This window comes from Phyllopteryx taeniolatus, chromosome 12, assembly GCF_024500385.1.
Source record: "Phyllopteryx taeniolatus isolate TA_2022b chromosome 12, UOR_Ptae_1.2, whole genome shotgun sequence".
NCBI lineage: Eukaryota > Metazoa > Chordata > Actinopteri > Syngnathiformes > Syngnathidae > Phyllopteryx > Phyllopteryx taeniolatus.
In genome coordinates, this window is record NC_084513.1 from 21457641 (window position 1) to 21478622 (window position 20982).

The window sequence follows — 20982 nt, forward strand, 5'->3', positions numbered from 1 at the left end:
TCAGTGAGCGTCTAAAAACATGGGAAATGAAATGAATTTCTGAACGTGTCTTTGAGCCGATCGGATGAACAGAATGAGCCCCCCACTCCGCCCACCTGTGGCATCATCAGCCAGTCTGAAACGCCATCATGCAGAAGCCTTAGTAACAGCCCCCGTGCGCACAAAGCCGCCGCTGCTCTCACGGCAAAGCCCAAAGGTAAGCAGAGCTGCATTGAGTTGTGGTGATAATTCCAGAATTCTTTATTATTATTATTAATTTTTTTGAAATGAACTGCTTTAATTTGCTCAAAGAATGCATCCTATATTTCAATTAAAGGTCGATTGTAATTTTTACAAAGTTATATATGTTAAAACTCTCTGTATCACCCGATAGTAGAATATTATTAAAATTATCTTCTGAAAATGTATCGCTCTTTAGCCCCATATTACGCCTCTAATTTAATTAGAATTATTCTTTTGAGACTTGTCCCGAGCCTATCAGAGACTGTAGAGACAGAAGGCGTGACCGAAGAAATGCCAATCATTTGCATGCGCACACACACGCACGTGGGCACAGCAGCGCGTATGACACGCCAGTCTCGCTGTCTGTACACCCACATGCTCCCGCAGACTTTTTTATTTGGCCACGAAAAAGAAGGAATTGGATAGAACCCGAGACAAAACAAGGGTAAACATATGTAACGTGCGGGTGACGGTAGGAAGAGGCCACGCTCGGTTGTTGGGCAAAACTGCGAGAGCATCGGTCACGTGTTCTCGCTCAGACAGAAACACTTAAGCGAGCGCACTTCAAGCCTCTCTGGCTCCTTAAGAGGCCTTTAACCCAGTTTATTAAAAACTCTGCCAAATGAAGAGCTGCAATGAGCCAATTATTGAAGGATGTTATCTGACGCAAAGGTTAATAAGTTACCGCGACACTACTCTGCATCTCAATCTTGTTGCGCACGTCCGTAGCAACGGAAACCACTCGCAACTCCAGTCGAGTGCGATTTGTACACGACATGAGGTGCGTCTGCCCAGCGTAACGAGGGTCGCTGTAGATAGCCTTTGCGCAGGAAATCAAGCTCGCTTCGGATTGTTATCGTTGATCATCAGCTTGCGTGAATTAAGTTCTTGTAAAATAAATAAAACATTTCTAAAATAAAACATTTGTATACAGACGTTTAACCTTTTTTTTTTAAATCAATTTGATTACATTATTGGTTATTTAATTGTAATTAAAAAATAGAAATAAATGCAATGAAGTTAAATGTAATTCGAAATGTGTAATTGTGTTGATAAAAGAAACTACTTTTCATTTTTTTTTTTTTACCTCATCTACAAATGAGGCATCGTCGCCAGAGTGAGACACTTACAACTATCAAATTATTCCCAAGTTAACCACTTAAGTTAACTGCACAGGGCGGAATTCCGTTCCTATAGCAACGGTGCAATATAAATTTGAACTTAAAAGTCTATCCCTAAACTTCGCTACCGTGGTAGCAAAGTCATAATTCCAATAAATGCTTGCATGAACTGAGCGTGCCTCGTATGTGGGTAACCCTTTTTATGAGTTTACAAATTGTCGGCGTCGTACCGTAACACGCATGAGTAGAGTCCGACGTCCTGAGGGTCGGCGGGTCTGAACCAGATGGCGTCCTCCTCCTTGCTCATGCGGACGCCGTCGAAGGAGATGGGCTCCTCGAAGTCGCTGTGGCCCAGGCCCGAACTGCGGTACCACATGAGGCTGAGGCCCACGCTCTGAGCCTGGCTGTAGTTGGCGCGGATGTAGCCGTAGAACAGGGCGCACTTTAGCCGCACCGGCTCGCCATGCAGCACCTGGTACTTCAGGTAGTCCACCGACCAGTCTGTGCAGCCATCCGCTGTGAGCGAACCAGACAGAAACGTTTATCAGCACAACACACTTCACGTTGCCCGTTACCGACGCATTTCTCAGTGCTCGGAGGGCAAAAAACTCCCAGGCCGACTCTGCCCCCTTTACAGATGTCTTTACACGGCGACTGAAGGCCAAAACCTTAATGAAGTATATATTTCACACTGGGTTTCAAACTGCTAAATATGATGATTGTAAATTTATTGCACACTTTTACATCAGTGTACACGAGAATTCAATTAGGTGCCGAGAACAATTTGATTCCCAGTGCAGCCATAGGCAGATGCCTCAGTTGTAGTTTCGAGAAGAATTCGGGATGAATAATCGCATATTTCCTTCCATTACACCTGCTCCCCTTAAGTTAGCGCGCTAAAAGATTCAATCAGAAATTCAAGAATAAGGTACTAAATTGAAAGAGCAAGATACAAAAGATATTTTCGAGATTTGAAGTCCCTAGCATCTGTAAGCTACATTTTTGGGTGATTTAAAAACAAAAAACAAAAAACAAAACTACGGTAGTGATGTGGCTTTGCATCGAAAGTTGACACAACGGTGGAACTGCGTCATAAACCGCATTCAAACGGGCTACAGAAGCGCTAACGGGGTATGTCGCTCACTGGCGGCTGCAATTAAGGTCTGAGTAGAAGTGAGAGTTTTATTATGATCAATATTTCACATGATCTGACGGGTGTTTCATAAGTTTCATATATTTTGCAAAAGGCATATTAATAAAACTATATCAGTCCATATAACAAATTAGCACTGGTGCTCGTGGGCGCCATGTTGGCATCTGCAGGCAACACTCATGCAAAAGCTGTCGTTGCATCCGGCAGCCCACTGTAAAAGGCACCATAAATGATGTCACTCTTCAGCGCAAGGCAGGGTATTTAACCAGGAATACGCATCAAGCTCCTAAAAAAGGTGAGGCGACGTGCCTTGACTTAATGACGCAAGTTTGCCCTAACCTGGTCAGAGAGTTGCTGAACACGCTTACCATTACCTTGAATGTAAGGTTTTGGTTTTGTTTTTTTTTTTAAACTCTGAAACTGGGGGAACTGACCAATTAGTCAGTCATGGAAATGTACCCAAATGACCATCCTGATGTAAAGTACTTTAACCCTTCAACTGAATCAAACACTCATACTGCATCATGATTCTATGTTACAAATTGCATGAAGGAATGGGAATCCCTCCCCATACCCAAGCTCGCTATGGGCCGCTATCGGTTTTGTGTGCAGCAGGTGTAACTGCATATTTGGGAGTACGCGACATTGTAAGAGACAGTGAGCGGTTGCTGCTGGTGATGCCGGGGTGAGATAAAGCCATAAGAACCCCGACTGGGAGTGATACGTAGTCTCGCAGGAACGGCGATGATTGTAATTAATACTCTTAATTAGCGGGGAAGTCACACATGCATGCATTCCCTATATGAATAGTTGTCGGCCTAATTACAGCTGCTAATTACGAGTGAGCTCGGCCACACAAAAAAAAGTGCGCTTAGGTGGGAATGCGATAGAAACACAAAGCATCATCACTGCGCCATGTGTGAAACTTGGCCTAATTATCGCCGCTAATAATGAGGACAAGACCCCCTCCAGTGTACTTACAAGCAGGAGCATGTGTTCAATTCAAAGTGTTACTGCAGAAACAGAGTTGAGATAGCAGCATAAGCAGTAGATTGTCATCGAAATAGTTTTGTCAAAAGAAAATCAATGCTTCAGTCCATAGGCAACATCACGGAGCCTCTTATTCTCATTAGAATTGGTTTAGAAATCCAAACTGGATTAAAAAGCAAACAAAACAAATGGAATTTCACTCCGTTTCACTGGCGTAGAATATTCCTTTCCTTTTTTGTTCTGGAAATGGTGACACAGAAATGAGTCAGGCTGCATTCAAGAAGGGAATGATCACGGGATGATGAGATGGCCATCGATCACCTCACACTTGAAGCTGGCTCTCCGATCAAATCAGAATGAAAGCGAAATGTAAACCCGGCTATTGATTGGTTGTTTAATAAACTCAATAACTTGGATAGGCTGAATCTTCTCGTCTGGGATCTGAAAGTAAGACCTACGCTCGTCATTGGATGTGATCTTGCTATTGGTTGGTCAATCAATACACATAGCGCCACTGGATGCCATCAGAAGAACCGACGCCATCTTCTGCAGGAATCTCAGTCACGATTCACTCATTCATCGATCGATGTCAATTATTCCGTACGAGTACATGATATTACCAGGGGATACCATCGGCCTTTAACTGCTGCCCCCACAGTCGTTGGATGACTTTTCAGTCAATGCAATCGTTCGAAAAGCGCTCCTGAACCGTTCCTTCATTGTGTGTGCAATTCATTTTGGATTGAGGGCCCGGGACCAAAATCTTGATATCGCAATGTATTGATATTCAGATAATCTGCACTCAATGCTGTTTCTGTCTGATGTCCAAATACTGTATGTGTCCACTCGTACATTTTTTCGTGTTATTGCTATTTGTTTGAAGTTTGTCATTCTTCCCTTCCCTTCCCTTACATATCGCTATCAATTGATCTCAGCGGCTGTTTTTCTTCAAAAATATCGATGATGGCTAAATCACCATATTGTAATATCGTTCGAAAAGAATATCCAGCTACCGTTGTGCAAGTTAATAAAGGTTCATTGCTGCCCCTATTAGAAACATGGTTGGAAAGATGGTTTCTTAGTCAATGAGAAACGCATTTTTGGAGCCTCAGGTGACACCGTACTTGAAATTGGTGTCGGGAAGTGAGGCATCCCCGAAACAATTTGGCCGCCCGCTGTGACTGCCGCCTTGCCGCTCGACTGCTTGGAAATGATTTATGCAGACGAACCTCACAAATATTCAGTGTGTTCGACTGGTCAAAGTCAAATGCGTAAGATGAGGTATTGCACACACAGGGGCCCCGTGCGGAAGACCTCCCACTGGGTCTTGTCAATGGAGTGGAGGCCTTCTGTGTGATCGTGTGTACTGTTGATATTTAGAAAAATATCTGAAAATCCAAATGGCTTGATCAACTCAATTAGAGTCTGACATTTCCCACATCGCTTGAAAATCAATGTTTCCCACTGGAGGCACACTGCAGGCACCATCTCTCACTGCCTCCGTCCAAGCACAAACACACACACACACACACACACACACACACCACCCGGCGCACCTCTGGGACGTCGCACTTTTTACGACGATTGTGCTCGGCCACGCCTACACGAACCCAAACTGTGAGGCGGGCTTTCATACGCGCATGTTGTGGAGCGCCCGACACTGCAGCATCCGAGACTGCAGCTCTTTTTTTTTTTTTTGGAAACTAGCTTTTCTGTAGTTCACGCACCACCAATGTTACACAACATGTACTGTAGGTGCGTGCAGCGGAGTTGTGAAACTCCTCGGATATGTGTGCACCTCGGAGCGTTTTTGACACAAATGTGACAATAAGCACAGAGACAGCAGCTTGAATAAATGACGGAATTTGCGTGTCACTTGAGTTAAGGTCCAGGCATTCCACTTTGGAAAAGGCTCGGTCCTAGATTTTCAAACCATCCGTCACTGTTCGTGCAGTCTTCGGTTGGTCTTGTTGCGTTTCATGTGTACGGCATGTGGAAAGCATGATACTATGTTGACCTAATGACAAATGTGCACAACTAGATTATTGATTGCGCCATAAAAAAAAGTCCAAAGTGTAGATCTGAATGTAAACTTTTCGAAATCTCAGACAAACTAATAGAATGTACCACAAGGGCGACGAATTGGTCGTTTCTGTTTCTTTGTCTTCCAACCTTCTTTCACGATCTCGGAATATAAAAACGTTATCCTGTCTTTGGCTGACATCTCACCCGCTGTTCGAGTATAATGAGCTGCTGTAGGCCATCCAAATATTAAAACTGACTATGATACTTTACCCAGCACCCTTTAAAGTGTCTTCATTTTTGAAATCCCAGATACGGTCTCCGTAGCCAACTCATCAGTTCCTCCGTAATTAAAATAATCCCACTATCTTTTCATTCAAAGCCTCGTATCACCCTAAATTACTCCTCTCGCTCTAAGCCTCATCACTACCTGCTCCTCTAATGAAGTGTAATTATCAGATTTTAGGCAGGCAGCGGAGTTCTCGCAGGTCGGGAATCTATACCGATAAGAACTCTTAATAACGATCCGTCACGTTGGCTTTCTCTTCTCCTCGGTATACGCCCGCGCGTCCACATACGCACATCCGTCCGTCTCCACGCGTCCAAGGCCGACGCATTCCGAGTGGCGGCCGAACGATCGGGATTGCGCACTGGCGAAGAGGCTTGAGGTAAGTGCCGAACTGACAGTAAATGGGTGGCTCGTACAACCCAAAGTCTGAGACGAACGAAACAGAAAAAAAAGCAAAAAACCAAAGTAAACATCAACTGCCGTCACGCAGCAAATCAACCCTCTTCGAACTGTGCTCGCCAATCCACCGCGGACAGCTGAAAGCACTGCTTGTGCTCACAGCCGGTCTTAAAATACGCCTCTATCAGATTCCCCGCCTTCACATCCAAATAAACCCAAATCCAAATCCAAAAAAAAACATGACATAAGGCAGTAATGCGCTTCCGGAACGGGACGCCTAGGTTGTGTTTTACGAAGCAATTTGGCACTGTGTTGCTGGACCAGGAGTGTGACAAATCTATCATTTGGAAATAATTCTAAAGTTATATAGTTATAAGTAAAACAAGAGCACCTCTGCCAAGGCTTACACCGATTCAACTGAAATTAACGACTGCACGTCGATGATCCAATTAGCTAAAAGGAGGTCATGTTTTTCTTTCTGGATCCACAGGAGCAAAATGCCCGAGTCAGGGTCATACTAGTTGACAAACATGGACATCTGCACACTCATCGCTGAGTCCTGTAAACCAGTCGACGAACCATGTCCAGCCTTCTTGCATGAGATCTAGATGGAGAAGCTCCAAACTGTCATTGACTGTCATCGGATTAAAGGTTCAACTCTATTGTTATTGGCTAACATCTCACTCACTGTTCATTCAAAGGTTGACATCACGTTATTAAATCCAGAGAATTTCCTCTGTAAGGGAATGATGAAGGCTTGCACAGGGACAGCGCTCGCGTTTCTCCAAAAGCGTCCAGTCCTAACGTCAAATGGTTCTCAGCATTTAGTAGCGTCTCCAACTAAGTTCTTCGGAATGAGTTGAAGCAGCTGATGCCAAACAGCTAAAACGACGCAATGCTCTGCCCAAGCTAACGCTAAGCTCCAGTATACCGTTTCAAAGCCTGCCTATATTGCTCACGACAATCAAATCCTTATTGTCATCCATAAAGCTCATAAACAGGGAAGTTCTCAGATCAATTCATGTAAATACTTCCCATGATCATCGTCATGGCGATTGAGTCAGCTCCAATAGATGAGTCAGGAAAGAAAGTGGAGTTGGAGCCTGGGGTCTCTTTGAAATGAAATTTGCAGCAGGATTCAAGTTTGATGGTGATGATAATCATGTAAGAACACATTGGCCTGATAAGGGTTTGTTTCATTCAGCTCTTCCGTCTGGGAGCCACATGAACGCATCCTGTTACTGTTCTGTTGCCGGTCCATTCGATTAGCCTTGACAGGAACCGGCGTGGCCTGTACAAACATTACGATCACACTTACACTGTTGGAGAGGCTTGATTATGTTAATGCATCCAGCCACTGCAAATGTTCCATTTCACCGTTCAAACAATACATTTCAACACACAATAGAGTCCAATCCCAACGAGAGCTGCACGATATTGGGAAAAAAAAAAATGACATTGCCATGTAGTATATCGCGATGTGAAATCATACAGATCGGCGTTGGGAAACTTCATTTTCTATGCAAACCAGTTCAAAGTTCGGTTCGTCGTGCCAAAAATGAACTCGTTCAGTTCATAGGTCATAATTCGACATTTGGAACTGAGTTCACCGTTCCCACAACAAAGTAGTCCGTAGTTCATGTCGCTGATGGGCTATTACCCTCAAAATTCTGCCATTTCATTTCCCCATTGTCGCCACCCATTTCATCCGCACTAGTAGCCAGCTGCAGTTTTCACCCTACAATCTCAAAAACATGAGGAAGAACTTGGTCTTTGGTCGTGAATGGTCTTTTTTTTGGTTTTTGTTTAAATGGGAAATGAAAACAAAAACATGACGTTTGTCCTTAATGTGCAAGCAAAAACACACAATACGGTATGACGGGAACGGTGGTAAAAAGACTTTGTGTTCCTTACTACATTAACAAAATACAGTTCACATCATGGCACTGTGATCATACAGAGCTTTAGCGCAAGAATTGTGATCAAATAATAATGCTCCTAGTATTCCATTTTTACAATTATGGACTGCGTTACAAAGGAACACCTTCCCTCCCATTTACGCAGTGTCCCTGAACGCACCTCGCGCGTGCCTGCCTAGTTTGATTCCGGGGAGCAAAATAGGAAACAATCAACAAGAAGCTTTTAATCTTTTGAGCATGTCCAAACACATCCATCTGCTGGTCACTTTGATATTTACTGTATCTTACTGAACACCAACATCGCGGAAGACCCGGCGATGTGACGATTGCGCACACGTACGTCGCGATGTCGATGCTCGAACGAAATATCATGCAGCCCTAATCATTTCAGGAAACACACCCTATGTTCCAGAAGTCAGAAAAAAAGGACACATTTTCTTTGTCTTTTTTATAGTTGCCGGTGATGCCAGAACAGAAGGGTTGAGAATGTTAACGCATTGGCTGTACTGTTAATAAAGGTGTGCCTTGACTCTCGAAATGATGATTGAAATTTCCATCCATCCATCCGTTCTCCTCACGCGGGTCGCGGGCGTGCAGGAGCCTATCCCAGCTGTCATCGGGCAGGAGGCGGGGTACACACCCTCAACTGGTTGCCAGCCAATCGCAGGGCACATACAAACTAACAACCATTCGCACGCACAGTCACACCTACGGGCAATTTAGACTCTCCAATTCATGCATGTTTTTTGGGATGTGGGAGGAAACCGGAGCGCGGGGAGAAAAGCCACGCAGGCACGGGGAGAGCATGCAAACTCCACACAGGCGGGGAACCCCGGGGATTGAACCCGGGTCCTCAGAACGGTGAGGCTGACGCTCTAAGCGGTCGGCCACCGTGCGGCGATTCAAATTTCCATTAGTTTTATTGGATTTTTGTATTTTTATTTGATTGAATTTAAGGTCAAACAGCATTTCTGACAGGACTGTGTTCGACCTTGTAGTTTGGTAATTTGTGTGGAATATCCCTGCGTTCTTCCTCATTGTCTTTGCGATAACTCTGGGTGAGTTGATGTCCTTTTTAATCTTTCCCGTCTGTGTTGCGCCGCTCCAAATCTCTCCGTCTCCAAGCCGTCCTCGCACTGATGGCTCACCACTGCTCATTTAAATGCAAATGTGGACCAAACACTGATAATTTTTAGACGTGGGAAAGATTTACCCTCTCGTCAGTTTTCCGTCACTCACTTTGTAATTTTTCCGGTCCTATTCAGTGAGTACAAATGAACCAATTCGCTTTGTAAAGATCATATCGGATGGAGAAAGAAGAAGAAAAAAAAAGAAAATCACCTGCAAAATCAATGTTTTCTGCAGTATTCCATGCAAGGTCAGTTAAGGTTAAGGTTAGTGTGATTCAAATTCCATGCTGAAAGACTTACAGGCAAAGATATTCCACAGTTCATTCCTTCTTTGTCTTTGAATGGAGAAACTCGATTCCATCGTACCATCATTGCACAGAGCGTCCACGCCGTCCTTGGTCTGTCTACATGTCACTCATAAAACGATGTACTTGTACAGCTTTGCATTAAAACAAAGGGAAATGTTTTATGTTCGAATTTTACTGGACATCAAATTTGTATGGTCATCGGTTGGCATCTCACGCACAGTTCATACGGTTAGTTACATTCTACTACTTTTAAAAATCATTCTTATATTTTGAATAATGACATTCAAATTGACATTTGTGATTGCCATCCATTATATTTAGCTCATTCACTGCCAGGCCTTGACATGTATATTTGAATTCAACAGCCGTCAATGGCAGTGAATTAATTGGAATCTTTTCATTATTAAGAGTAGCCTTATCGTCAACGATTGGCTGGAAGAAATGACGTGGTTTAACTGCCTCCCCATTTTGATTGAGCTTACCAATAAAAGGTTCTTTGCTCTGTTTATCTGCGTTACACTTGTGGCCCGCAAGTCATTTATGCAGCTCTACGACACAATAACTGGCCTTTTGTGCAGGATTTTGCACAAAACAATTGGCAGCGCCACTTGAATTGGAGCTTAATTGCGCAGAATAAAATTCGCCGTACAATTAGAGATTGTGAGAGTAAACAGACACAAGCCGGGAGAAGGAGACAACCTTTGACGAAATGTGATGTGACGGCTGCATATGCAAATGAAACAAGCGGCGTGTCTTCCAGGCCTTCTGCCACGCAGCTACCCACCGACACCAGCTGAGCAAAGCCAATGCCAGACTGCTGGGGGGCAGCCTTTGGTGCCGCACTGGCATTTGGCCGCTTGCTGCTGATTACTCAATGAAGAATCCAATAATTCTACCTTTTTCCCTCGTTGGGTAGATCCACATTTGTAGGCAGTTGCAGCGCATTTTCCTGCCCACGGCACAAGAGGCAGTGAATCATCTATTCTGGAAAAAAAAGCCACTGTACAACGGACAAAGGTATCGTATATATATATATATATATATATATATATAAAAAAAAAACAAATAAGTGGAATCCATGAGGTCAATTAGCATTGGTTTTCCACTTCGGGACAAAACTGCAATCAGTACGCAGCATTGAACCTATTAGCTAACAAACAGTAACAATGGCGGAGAGAGAAGAAGGGTCTCATGTTTTTGTTTCTTGGCACAGAAGGAGAATTCTTTTGTTTTGTTTAGCCAAGAGGAGGCCGAGGACCGAAATAAAACGGACCGTGGAATATCAGACTGCCGCGTGCACAGATGAGGCATAGCAGTCTGGTAAACCGAAGTTAGCAATATTGCCGTTCATTCATTAGCAATGCATATAGCATACTTTTGTCATTTCTAGCCTCAAATGTTACAAGAACTCAGCAGTGGTTTACGACTCGCTGGCAATAAAACCTCGGACCTTGCTTTGTCAACGCAAAAGTGTCCGTTGCAAATAAATAAATAAGTAGGAAATACAAAGCATGAATCCAATCACAGGACTTTGTTTCCCGTCATTTTCTGTCGTTCTCATCAGGCGTACACGGCTAAAAGGCAGCGATGCGTCACGAAGGAAAGCAATAAAATAGCATGAATGGCTAATAACGGCGAGACACATGATTACCGCCTTTAAGCAGGAGCTCCGTAAACACTTGGTGCCACTGTATGATTGCACGCTGATCTGCTGACATCCGCTCGTCACTGTAAACAAATTGAATCTCAGCCTCGATGTCTGGTGCGGTGTGCGTCGGATCTCTTTTGTCCCCGACCGCCCAGACCTTATTTGTAGCGAGCGCACTGCAAATTGCGCTGTAATGCATTAAAGCACAAAGCTTGCCACCTGAGAACCACAAAGACGGATATAGACAACAACAGGGAAATGAAGCTAATATAATTTCTGGTATTTGCATACATATTGGCAAGACTATGACTTGAAGGGCAACTTTAAGCTCAGAGAAATAAAGCTGAACAAAAAAAAATAGGCCTACCTGCAACTGTGGGATTTACTTCAAGAGCAACATTAAAACAGGACACGGTGCCGTTTCTTCAAACTCAAACAAAACCTTGGGCTGAAGGTGACGCTAGCTTCCGGGGTGAATTTATTGCCCTTGACCAAGTTCAGCCCAGCTCACTCAGATCCTTTTAATAACTCTGCAATTGACTTCAAATTAACCAGAACCCGTTATAGAACAGAAATTTCCCCTGTTGTGTGCGAAAAGGGTGTCAGTGAGACATTAGCTTTTTGACTTAGCTCCCTCTCTATTCCCATTTCTCATTCTTGCTGCCTTTCTGCTTCCCATAAAAGGGCTCTTTTTAAAGAGAACATAAAGCTTGTCAGGATTTGGGCAGCTGGTGAAAGTCATTTGAGGCCCAAATTGATGCGCTCTGGACTCTCAATAGTATCGCGCCAATGGCGGGGGCACGATAAAGGCGTCGTTATCTCGGCGGGGTGAAAGTTGGCAAATGAGCAACGGGCGTCGGTGGCAGCTGCTGTAGGGTCGTGCACGGGTCTGTTTTTACAGATCAGGCTCCGAACTCACTCGCCGATATTCAATACTGCAACCGTGTCAAGCACATCCATCCATTCTCGACAAAGCTTATCCAGGTTAGGGTCGCAGGGCGCCTGAGCTCATCCCGGCTCACTTTGGGCGAAAGGCGGAACTGCACCCTGAACTGGTCGCCGGTCAGTCGCAGGGCACAGATAGACACGGAAAATCATTCGCACTCACATTCACAGCGTCACTGAATGGGAACTGAACCCACGCTGCCCGTGCCAAAGTCAGGCGAGTGGACCACTACGCCATCAGTGACTCGCACAAATACATTGTCGGGTAAAAACCCTTGGTTGAATCCTGACCAGTAAACCCAACCCCATTTTGAAACGCTAATTTTGCATTATTTGTTGTTTTTTTTAATTTACCTGCCCTTTAAACCTTAATGTAAAACCTGCAACTTCAAACCCTAATTTGAAACCATAACCCTGGCTTAAGACTCTCCCTGGCTTGACATCTAATTTGATTTCATTTTAAACCCTAAACCTAACTTGAAAACCTCACACTAACATAAAACCTTGGCTTGAAACCCTAACCCCAACCCGACCTTGAAATGTTAATTTGAAGTCAGGCATATGCATCACTGCCAATACCGACCTTGTTGGCTCGAACGCTGATTTCAAATTTAACTAGAAATCCTGACCATCAATCTCAACTTGAAATCTCATCCAGAAACCCTGGTTTGAAAACGACGCCACGCCTTGAGGACTAATCTTGAAACCATCATTCTGGCTTGAACTGTGATTTATAATCACTAACTTGAAACTACAATTGAAACCCTATCCCAAAACCCTTGGAAACACACTTTGGGGGCAACAAATAATAAATTAAAAGCCCATTTAGGGCTGAGGCCTGGTACAGATTGGTAAGATTTTTCAAAGTTTCAAAGATTGTTTTATCTGTGACAGACTCCATAACTAAAGGTTAAAAAAATCTGGCACTTAACAGTTTGGTGGTATTGTGTGTGCTGTGCTCATGTGTAAGTTTTGCTCATAAATATTGACCATGTTTATTATCATGATTGATGGCCCAGACCTGTTTCAGACCCAAAAATCAGGACAAATCCACTCTTAACACACATCAGACCTAATGCGTAAATCAGACTACAGGGTTTTAGTCCCGATATTGGCCCGATTAACTATCGCCAGAGATTTCCCAGATCGGGCTCAACATATTTGTTGGGAACGATAAAAAATCTTGTGCTGTGATGTAGTCCACAACAACAATTTGGCCCTACCATAGCCCTCTGAAGCCAAAATAAAAAGTTTAGCATGTTTGATTTTTGGGATAACTTCCGTGTCGTGTGACATATCAATGACAACTCGCTGATAGTGCACCTTGACCTCAACCAATAGGATTGCGTATTGCCGTTGTCAACATACTTGGTCGCCATTGTCAACATTTATTCACATGCGCGAACCAAATCTTTAGAGCATGATTTGACACAATGCCGGCATGTTTACGTACAAATGTTAGTGCTAGCACTGGCTTGCTAGGCTGTATAACGTCATGTTGCCTGCTTGCGAGTTGTATTCTATTAAAAGTATGGGAACGTAGCTCAAGCCCTTCTTGAATGGACAGCCCAAAACGTCCTCTCCCAAGCACGTTCTTCCGGTTTTTGTTCTTCCCCCCCCCAACATTCCCGCGGCGGTCCACTGTTTGAAAACAGCTTATTGTCGCTATCGTCACGGTTGTATCCGATAGCAGTGAAAGGTTACACATTTTCTGGTCACGCCTCTCCGACAGTGTTTGATTTGACAAGAGAAAGCCCAGTGATGGTAAAAGATGGGATACGGTGGTATCGGATCACACGTCGTGCAGTGTTGCCATTGTCTGACCGAGATACAGCGAGATTTTCGGGCAGTATTTCTGACAGAGTGAAAAGACCAAATTTGTCTTGTAGTCTGATCCAGGCATTAGGACAATTTTATAGGATAAACTAATGAAACATAAGATTGTGGGGTGTTTGATGTGCTTGGTCCGAAAGGGGCAGAATTGGCACAAAAAAAAAGATTGTCTGTATTCACGTACCAGGCCTTTAGGTACCTAATGCAGGGTTGTAGGCGGGTGTGGTTGCGAGGACGGCCAAGCGTTCAATGGAACGCGGGGAAAACTACTAAAACAACAGACATGCATCCAAATAAAGTCGTGATGAGGCTGTATATGAACTCCATCCATCATGCTGATGAGGTGCGAGCGGGACAGCTGGAGGCGGGCCCAGCCAAACCCCGTCGGACCGTGACCGCAGTACATTTCATATCCAAAAGGTCTCCAAATGCAAAGCGCATAGGAGAGATGCCTGTTTGTTTATGCAGGTGTCAGTCTGCCGCATGGAGAGCTGCCAGCCATTATTTCTTTGTGCGCGGAGGCGACCCCGTGAGATTGTGACGGTGCTATCATTTGCTTCATCTCCCCACGGTAGAAATGGGAGAACGTCATCGGAACATGTCAAATTGTGTTTACGCTCGCCGCCGGTTTCATTACTTCTAATTTGACAAGTCATTATCACCCTTGCTCGTCACCCTCGTCCCTCCTGACACCAGGAGGAAGAAGGAGGAAAAGTTGAAGCCATAAATATCAGTAAGCTGATATTTAAACAGCTTGGATAAAATGCATATATTTCTTGTTATTTTGGTCATTAACACCTGCTATGCTTTGCGGCTTTTCACATGCATACAGTGGAACCTCAAAGTTCGATGACAATCTGAGTCATCATCCATCTATCGAGACATTTTCTATAGCTCGAGCATGATCGGGCCCTAAGCGGAATTGGAATCGGGCCCCTCCACCACTGCAGCGTCCCCTCTGCTTGACGAATAACAACACAACAGTCTCGCTTACAGTCATCGTTAGGAAGATTACTTGAGAAATGTAGTTGTTTGCAATTAAGAGTTGCCCTGTATGAAGGCTCGTTCGTACATGATGCGTTCCTTCTACCTTATTTGATCGCAAGTGACAATTACGGCAGGTAGCCGCTCAGCCAAAGCTAACGTAGCTGTCTATACCTACACTCAGTGGATTCCAATGCCAGACATGTAGCTTTAGCATAATCCTGCTAAACACACTGGATCGTCTCCAATCTCCAATAGAATGTTGTTTATTGAGCAGTCCATCAAATGTATGTAATGCTTATTTAATACCAACACATGCAACCTAAATGCGCTGTTAGGGTTAGGGCATATTTGCCAAACTATCATTCATGATCCAGAACCTGAAATTATTTCATGCTACTTGCAATCATTTGCAGGAACTGTGTACTTTCTCGAAAACCTAATTTGAAACCCGAATCCTTGCTTGAGACCTCTGGTTGGAAAGCCTAAATGTAGTTTGAAACCCTTACTTAAAACCCTATCTTGAAACTCTGAATTGAAACACTCAGCCTAACTTGAAACCCTGTATCGAATTCAGAATCCGAATCGAAATCAGCATCATCTTTTTCTTTGCCAAGTATGTCCCAAAAACACACAAGGAATTTGTCTCCGGTAGTTGGAGCCGCTCAAGTACGACAACAATTTTTTTGTAAAAAGATACAGAGTCCTCTAGCCCTAAAATGACCCTAACCCTTACCAGAAACCGCAACCCTGGTTTAAACCTTGAATTTGAAACCCTTTAATCGACCTTGAACCCAATCTCCTAACCCAAAGCCTAAAAACTGGCACAAAAGCCAAGCTTGAAGCATTTATTTGAAATCTCAACCCAAGCTGGAGATGGTGCTTTGAAACCTGAACCCCAAAACTGTCTGGAAACCCCAGGTACCCAAATTTGAAACCTCCACCGTGCTCCACCTCCACCCTAACCCTAACTTGAACCCTAACCCCTAACCCCAATTTGCATTAAATGGTGCTACTTTCTGTACAAAATCACACCTAATTGTCCCAAAACTGGCAAAGGGTCTCCAAATATACCACGAAAGACTGGTATATTGCTGCTTCAACAGTTCCCCCCGTTTTAACGCTATGTCATTGACCGCAATGTCGCTGTAAAGAACACATGCTTTGTGACGAGGTGTCAGCAAACGTACAGTAGATTACACATGTAGAGTAGCGTCCAGCTGCACATTTTGAAGAGGCATACCGGATTAGTCAGAATTATCATGAGATGAGCGGATTTGTTTAAATGGCCCACAATGCATTTCATCGCTTCCAAGACTGCGCAGTTTGGGATTTTTAGGCACACACACTCTTGGGCTGTTAATACCGCACAGTTTTATCTGGAAATATGGGTCGGCTTTATCAAATGCGGCACTGATTGAATCTCACAGTGAGGGTAGCTCCTGCAGGACAGAATACAGTTTTACACTCCATTTCATGGGTGGGAAACCTGCTCGAACATGAACCCGCGTAAAACGCTTTCCGTGTAGGCGGCACTCTATCAAATGGAAGGCAATCAGGTCATAAAGGGTTGCCAGTCCGTTTGAATCGTTACAATAAGCGCGTATTGGTATTTGATTCAATGATTAATAACACGTTGAGGCTTGCGGATTGAAATTTCAAACCCGCGCTTGCAAACAGCGGCGGTCTCTCGAGCGTTTTGTCCATCGATTCTTCCGTCCAAACCTCAACGGTTTAACAGATTTCCTCCACTCCTCACCTCGCGATTACTGCAGCTCCTGTCACTAACGTGTTCATTTGGAGAACTCACAACACAAAACACACCGCTCCGAGGCCCTTGACGGAAATTAGCGGGCCATTTCCGTCATTGGTAAAGGGCTGCAAAACACCAAGAGCTGTCTTTCTACTGTATTCATTGCGAGGAAGAACGCAAACGCACAGAACGCAGAAAACGGGTCTCCTGACACTTACTTTGTGTTAAAACCACTTCAGCAAAAATAACTTCCACTTCTCCACAGTCCGGCACTGTCAAGCATCAAACGGTGACTAGTTTTATTGGTATTGAATTACACAGAACCTTTTGCACTTCTATGAGAGCCAAGAGCGTTAAACAGCAAGATTGTGAAGGTGACTCCAACTCGCCATTCACTACCTTGGCCTTCACTACTATTTCTTTTATTTATCCTTTATCATTTTTTTAATATGGCATTCAAACTTATTTTGACATGCCTGACAGTTAAGAACGCTGAAAATTACAGTAAACCCCCAATTTGTTTGCAGGTGTAAATGAAGCTCCACCTCTCACTTCAACATAGTTGCTTGGCACTAAGATGCCACAAAAGAAATGTGTCTCCTCCCGCGTTCCACAAACACGCTTGTTCGGTGAATGGAAGACCTTAAGCTGTCCATTCGCTCCGAAACTAGTAACTATTACTGTATATTCACAGTGACACAGTTGACAGTGGAAAATTGTATCGTACTCCCTCCAATATTACTACATATTACTACATATCACTTTTGTCTTCCTTTTAGCTACTTTGGATCCATTCTTGCATACATTGTTGCGTTGCGATATTGGGATGTGGTGAAATGTCCAGCCTCAAATCCAGCCCTTCCCCCTGGAAACAGCCTTCCCAAACCGACGGCTCTGCCCAATTGGATTTTGTGCCCTCGGGGGCTTTTGAAGTCAGTATTTCTCATGAGTTCTCGTACAAGGCATAAAAGCTTCCAGCCCGGAGGCGGACTCGGGAATATGCAATGTGGCCGCAAAGCGGGAGGAAATGGGATATTTAGCCGACTAAAATTAGCTTTCAATCTCGACTCGTCCGTCCTTTGGTTCACGTTTGCGCTCGGTCGGCGATGCCGGGCGACAGTCGCGGGTGGAAGGTGCTCATCTGGCCAACAGCGGCGTTCACGCTTTATGCACTGACCTCACATTAGTTGCATCTAAGACCGTCAATGTCCCGCTCATTCTTATTTACCATCTTTCCTTATACATTAACTATCCATGCCTGTGCAACATCTCACTGTATGCAAACGGCTTTGGAGTGAAACGAGTGGGACAAAATAATATTGTAGCTGTACAGCATCAATACATTAGTTTGACGTATCGAATCCGCTGCTTAATCTGCATTAACGCACTTCATGATGCTTTTTTTTTTTTTCTGATCACGTGGTCTGATACATTTGTTAAGCACTATATACAGTATATTTAAATAAATAAAGCGTGGGCATGAATAGGAAATGTGACGCTAAAGCAAAGTGATGGTGTACGAGAATCCATAACGAGAGGTCGTGGGTTGGGTCGCGGTCAATGAACCGTCCTGGTCGTCAGGAAAAAAGACATTTCCAGTGAGATTTCATACTCGGGGGGCCTTGTGGCGTTAATGACGCTGCGCCCGAGGCAACTGGGAAGACAGAAATGTACCAATGTCCGACAAGGGAAAGCGAATTGGAGTTGTGCTCAAAATCGGGGAAAAGCAATCAACCCTACAAAAAACATTTGTTTGGGACCAAAATCGTAGTAATCGCACAAATATATGAGACTACTTTTTTTTAAAATGCTAAAATAATTTTCTCTATAAGATAATACCTTCAGCGTGGAAATGTATATGTGGATATTGCTATATTGTCTACGTATTAAGTTATTGATCAAAATAATTTTTTGGAAAGGATGAAGGCTGCCCCAAAGAGATTTTTTTTGTCAGGTTTGCTGATTGTCCAATGATTTTTGTGATTTTGTAGCAGTCTCGTTTGCAGCATTATTTTTGCTACACCAAAACATTTATTTGTCTGCAAAGTGACCAAGACGACTACTTGGGAAAAATGAAATGAAATGAAATTCGAGGTTTTATTTGGTCTACCTTCATACATAATATGACTGGGAAAAAAACAACAAAACAAAGTTATGCGGGGGATCAACACTCATTTCCATAAAAGACCCCCCCCCCAAAAAAAAAGTGCTTTATGGAATTACCTTCACTCAGTGATGTTTTTGATGCTTTGCAACACGAGGAAACCTTTCATACATTTTGGCGCGCCCAACAAAAATCGTATCTCATTTCAAGTTGAATCAGGCATTAAAACTGTACAACAACAAATTCATCTAAGCTAGTTTACATTTTTTTTTAAATTAAGAAATAAATATTATCTATTTAGATTTCTTGACAGCTTTCGAGAGCAACAATAATTTTCTGCACCTCCTGAAATGTCATCTCGCAACCACCGGAGGTGCAAACCGGTCCAGGAAATCATTGGCACCGTTGCGCTAATTTGACCTTCTGCAGCAACTTTCGCAAGGCTCAGGTGGTCGAGTGGTTGTTTCCCAACCCGAAGATTGAGGGATGATCCTGAGCCCCTTGTGATAATGCCGACGTACCCTTTAGAAAGACGCTCAACTCCCAGTTGCTCCTGGTGCTGCTTCATCAGGAGCTAAATGAGAAAACAGTGGGAAAGTGCTTCAAGTACGCTGAAGGTAGAAAAGCGCTACATAAGTGAAAGCCCGTTTACCACATAAGCCTGTGATTCAATTGCACAACTCGGCTTGGAAATGCTCACCAGCTCAACTTAATAAATGCTTGAACTAAACAAACTAGCGGCAGCACAAGCTCAGTAACATACAGTAATAAAAAGTCCAAATCGCACTGTAAAAGAAAAAAAAACAATCAAGAGTCTTGAACAAGTCTTTTTGGTTGGGTAATGACTACCGATTGACAGCTCATGAACAGTTAACAACAAATAACATAATAACATGCAATTTTGTTCAACCCGAAATTTGGTTATGAATTAAAATGCCACTGAGACCCCCCCCCCCCCCCCAAAAAAAAAAAAACACCACAGTTTTTTGGTACATGTGTAATAAATAATAATAGCACCATATTGTACAGATAGCATTCCAAAAATAATTTTGAAAAATTCCAGGGGGCGCTACCAAGCCCATATCTGGGGGTCACGCCCACCAACACCATAGCAAACGTACATTTTCACCATCAGCAACATGCCTACAAACACACAATTGGGCGAGTTTTTGAGTATGACAAATCTTTCTCATATTGGTGATTTATTCATTTAATTAAAAAAAAAAACAATGAAGGAATAAAGCTACTACAAGAGGGTCCTCACACCATGGGCGAACACACAATTTATGTGGAAAAAAAACACACATCAAATGTGTTTTTGTACAATAATGTCCCCTTCATCATCATTCCAATGAACTGCTGCACGTACGTGCGATGAAGCCTCTGCAATGAAATCCCGTGGATAGGGAGCGACTGCCTGTTCGCCGTTGACTGTATCTACACATTACAGCAATTATATTAAGGGCGAGGATAAATGAGCCGACGCTAAAGATGAAGGAACATTTTCAATTAAGACAGCCTGCCTCGTTAATAATGCAAACCCCCATTATTATGACGGTGGCCCAGTTTAAAAAGATGCGCATGCGGCCGGACTTGCGCTCAAAGCCGGCAACAACAACAACAACATGAAACCGTTTCCTCTTACAAGTTGGTGGTCGTGTTTGCGCGCACACACCTGCGCACGATTGTGGGCTGAGGAACAAAACAGACGCAGGAGAAGCAGGCTGACATGTCTGACGGGTTCCTCTAAAATATTTATGCGGCTCCTTGTCCCTGATTCTTTGTGCAATTAGGGCTCCTCCCGAATGATGCCAGCGCTATATCGCTGCTACTCGTTGCTAGCCCTATAAATAAAAATATTTTGTTTTAAAACAGTCCAAGCCTGCGACCGGCGCGAGCTGACAACGCAAATTACCGCCCGCGTTTAATGCGACAGCAAAAGCCGCCGTCGTCACAAACCGCCTGGCCGGGAAATACAGCGATCCCGTTTACATCGGAAACCGCTGAATTATTCAGCGGCTCTCGGCGATAAGGAAGAGGCTCGCTGGGGCCTTTGGGTGGCCGCTCCCAAGACAAACGACGCACTCCACCGGCGCAAACATTCGTCTCGCGCGGCCATTTCGAAACAACGCGCAAAGAAATCATTCCGTGGCGGGATTGAG

General features: G+C 43.9%; 1 protein-coding gene across 4 annotated transcripts in view; it reads right to left on the reverse strand.

The window, feature by feature from the left end:
- il1rapl1a (interleukin 1 receptor accessory protein-like 1a) overlaps positions 1–20982 on the reverse strand; it is a 186409-nt gene that overhangs the window by 90796 nt on the left and 74631 nt on the right. For 3 of the 4 annotated variants that reach the window (XM_061792411.1, XM_061792410.1, XM_061792409.1), the window contains one exon: positions 1574–1859. In XM_061792411.1, the coding sequence (XP_061648395.1) occupies positions 1574–1859 (286 nt within the window). Of the gene's footprint in view, positions 1–1573; positions 1860–9545; positions 9688–20982 lie in introns of those variants that run through there. The other variant, XM_061792412.1, reaches the window with a different exon arrangement.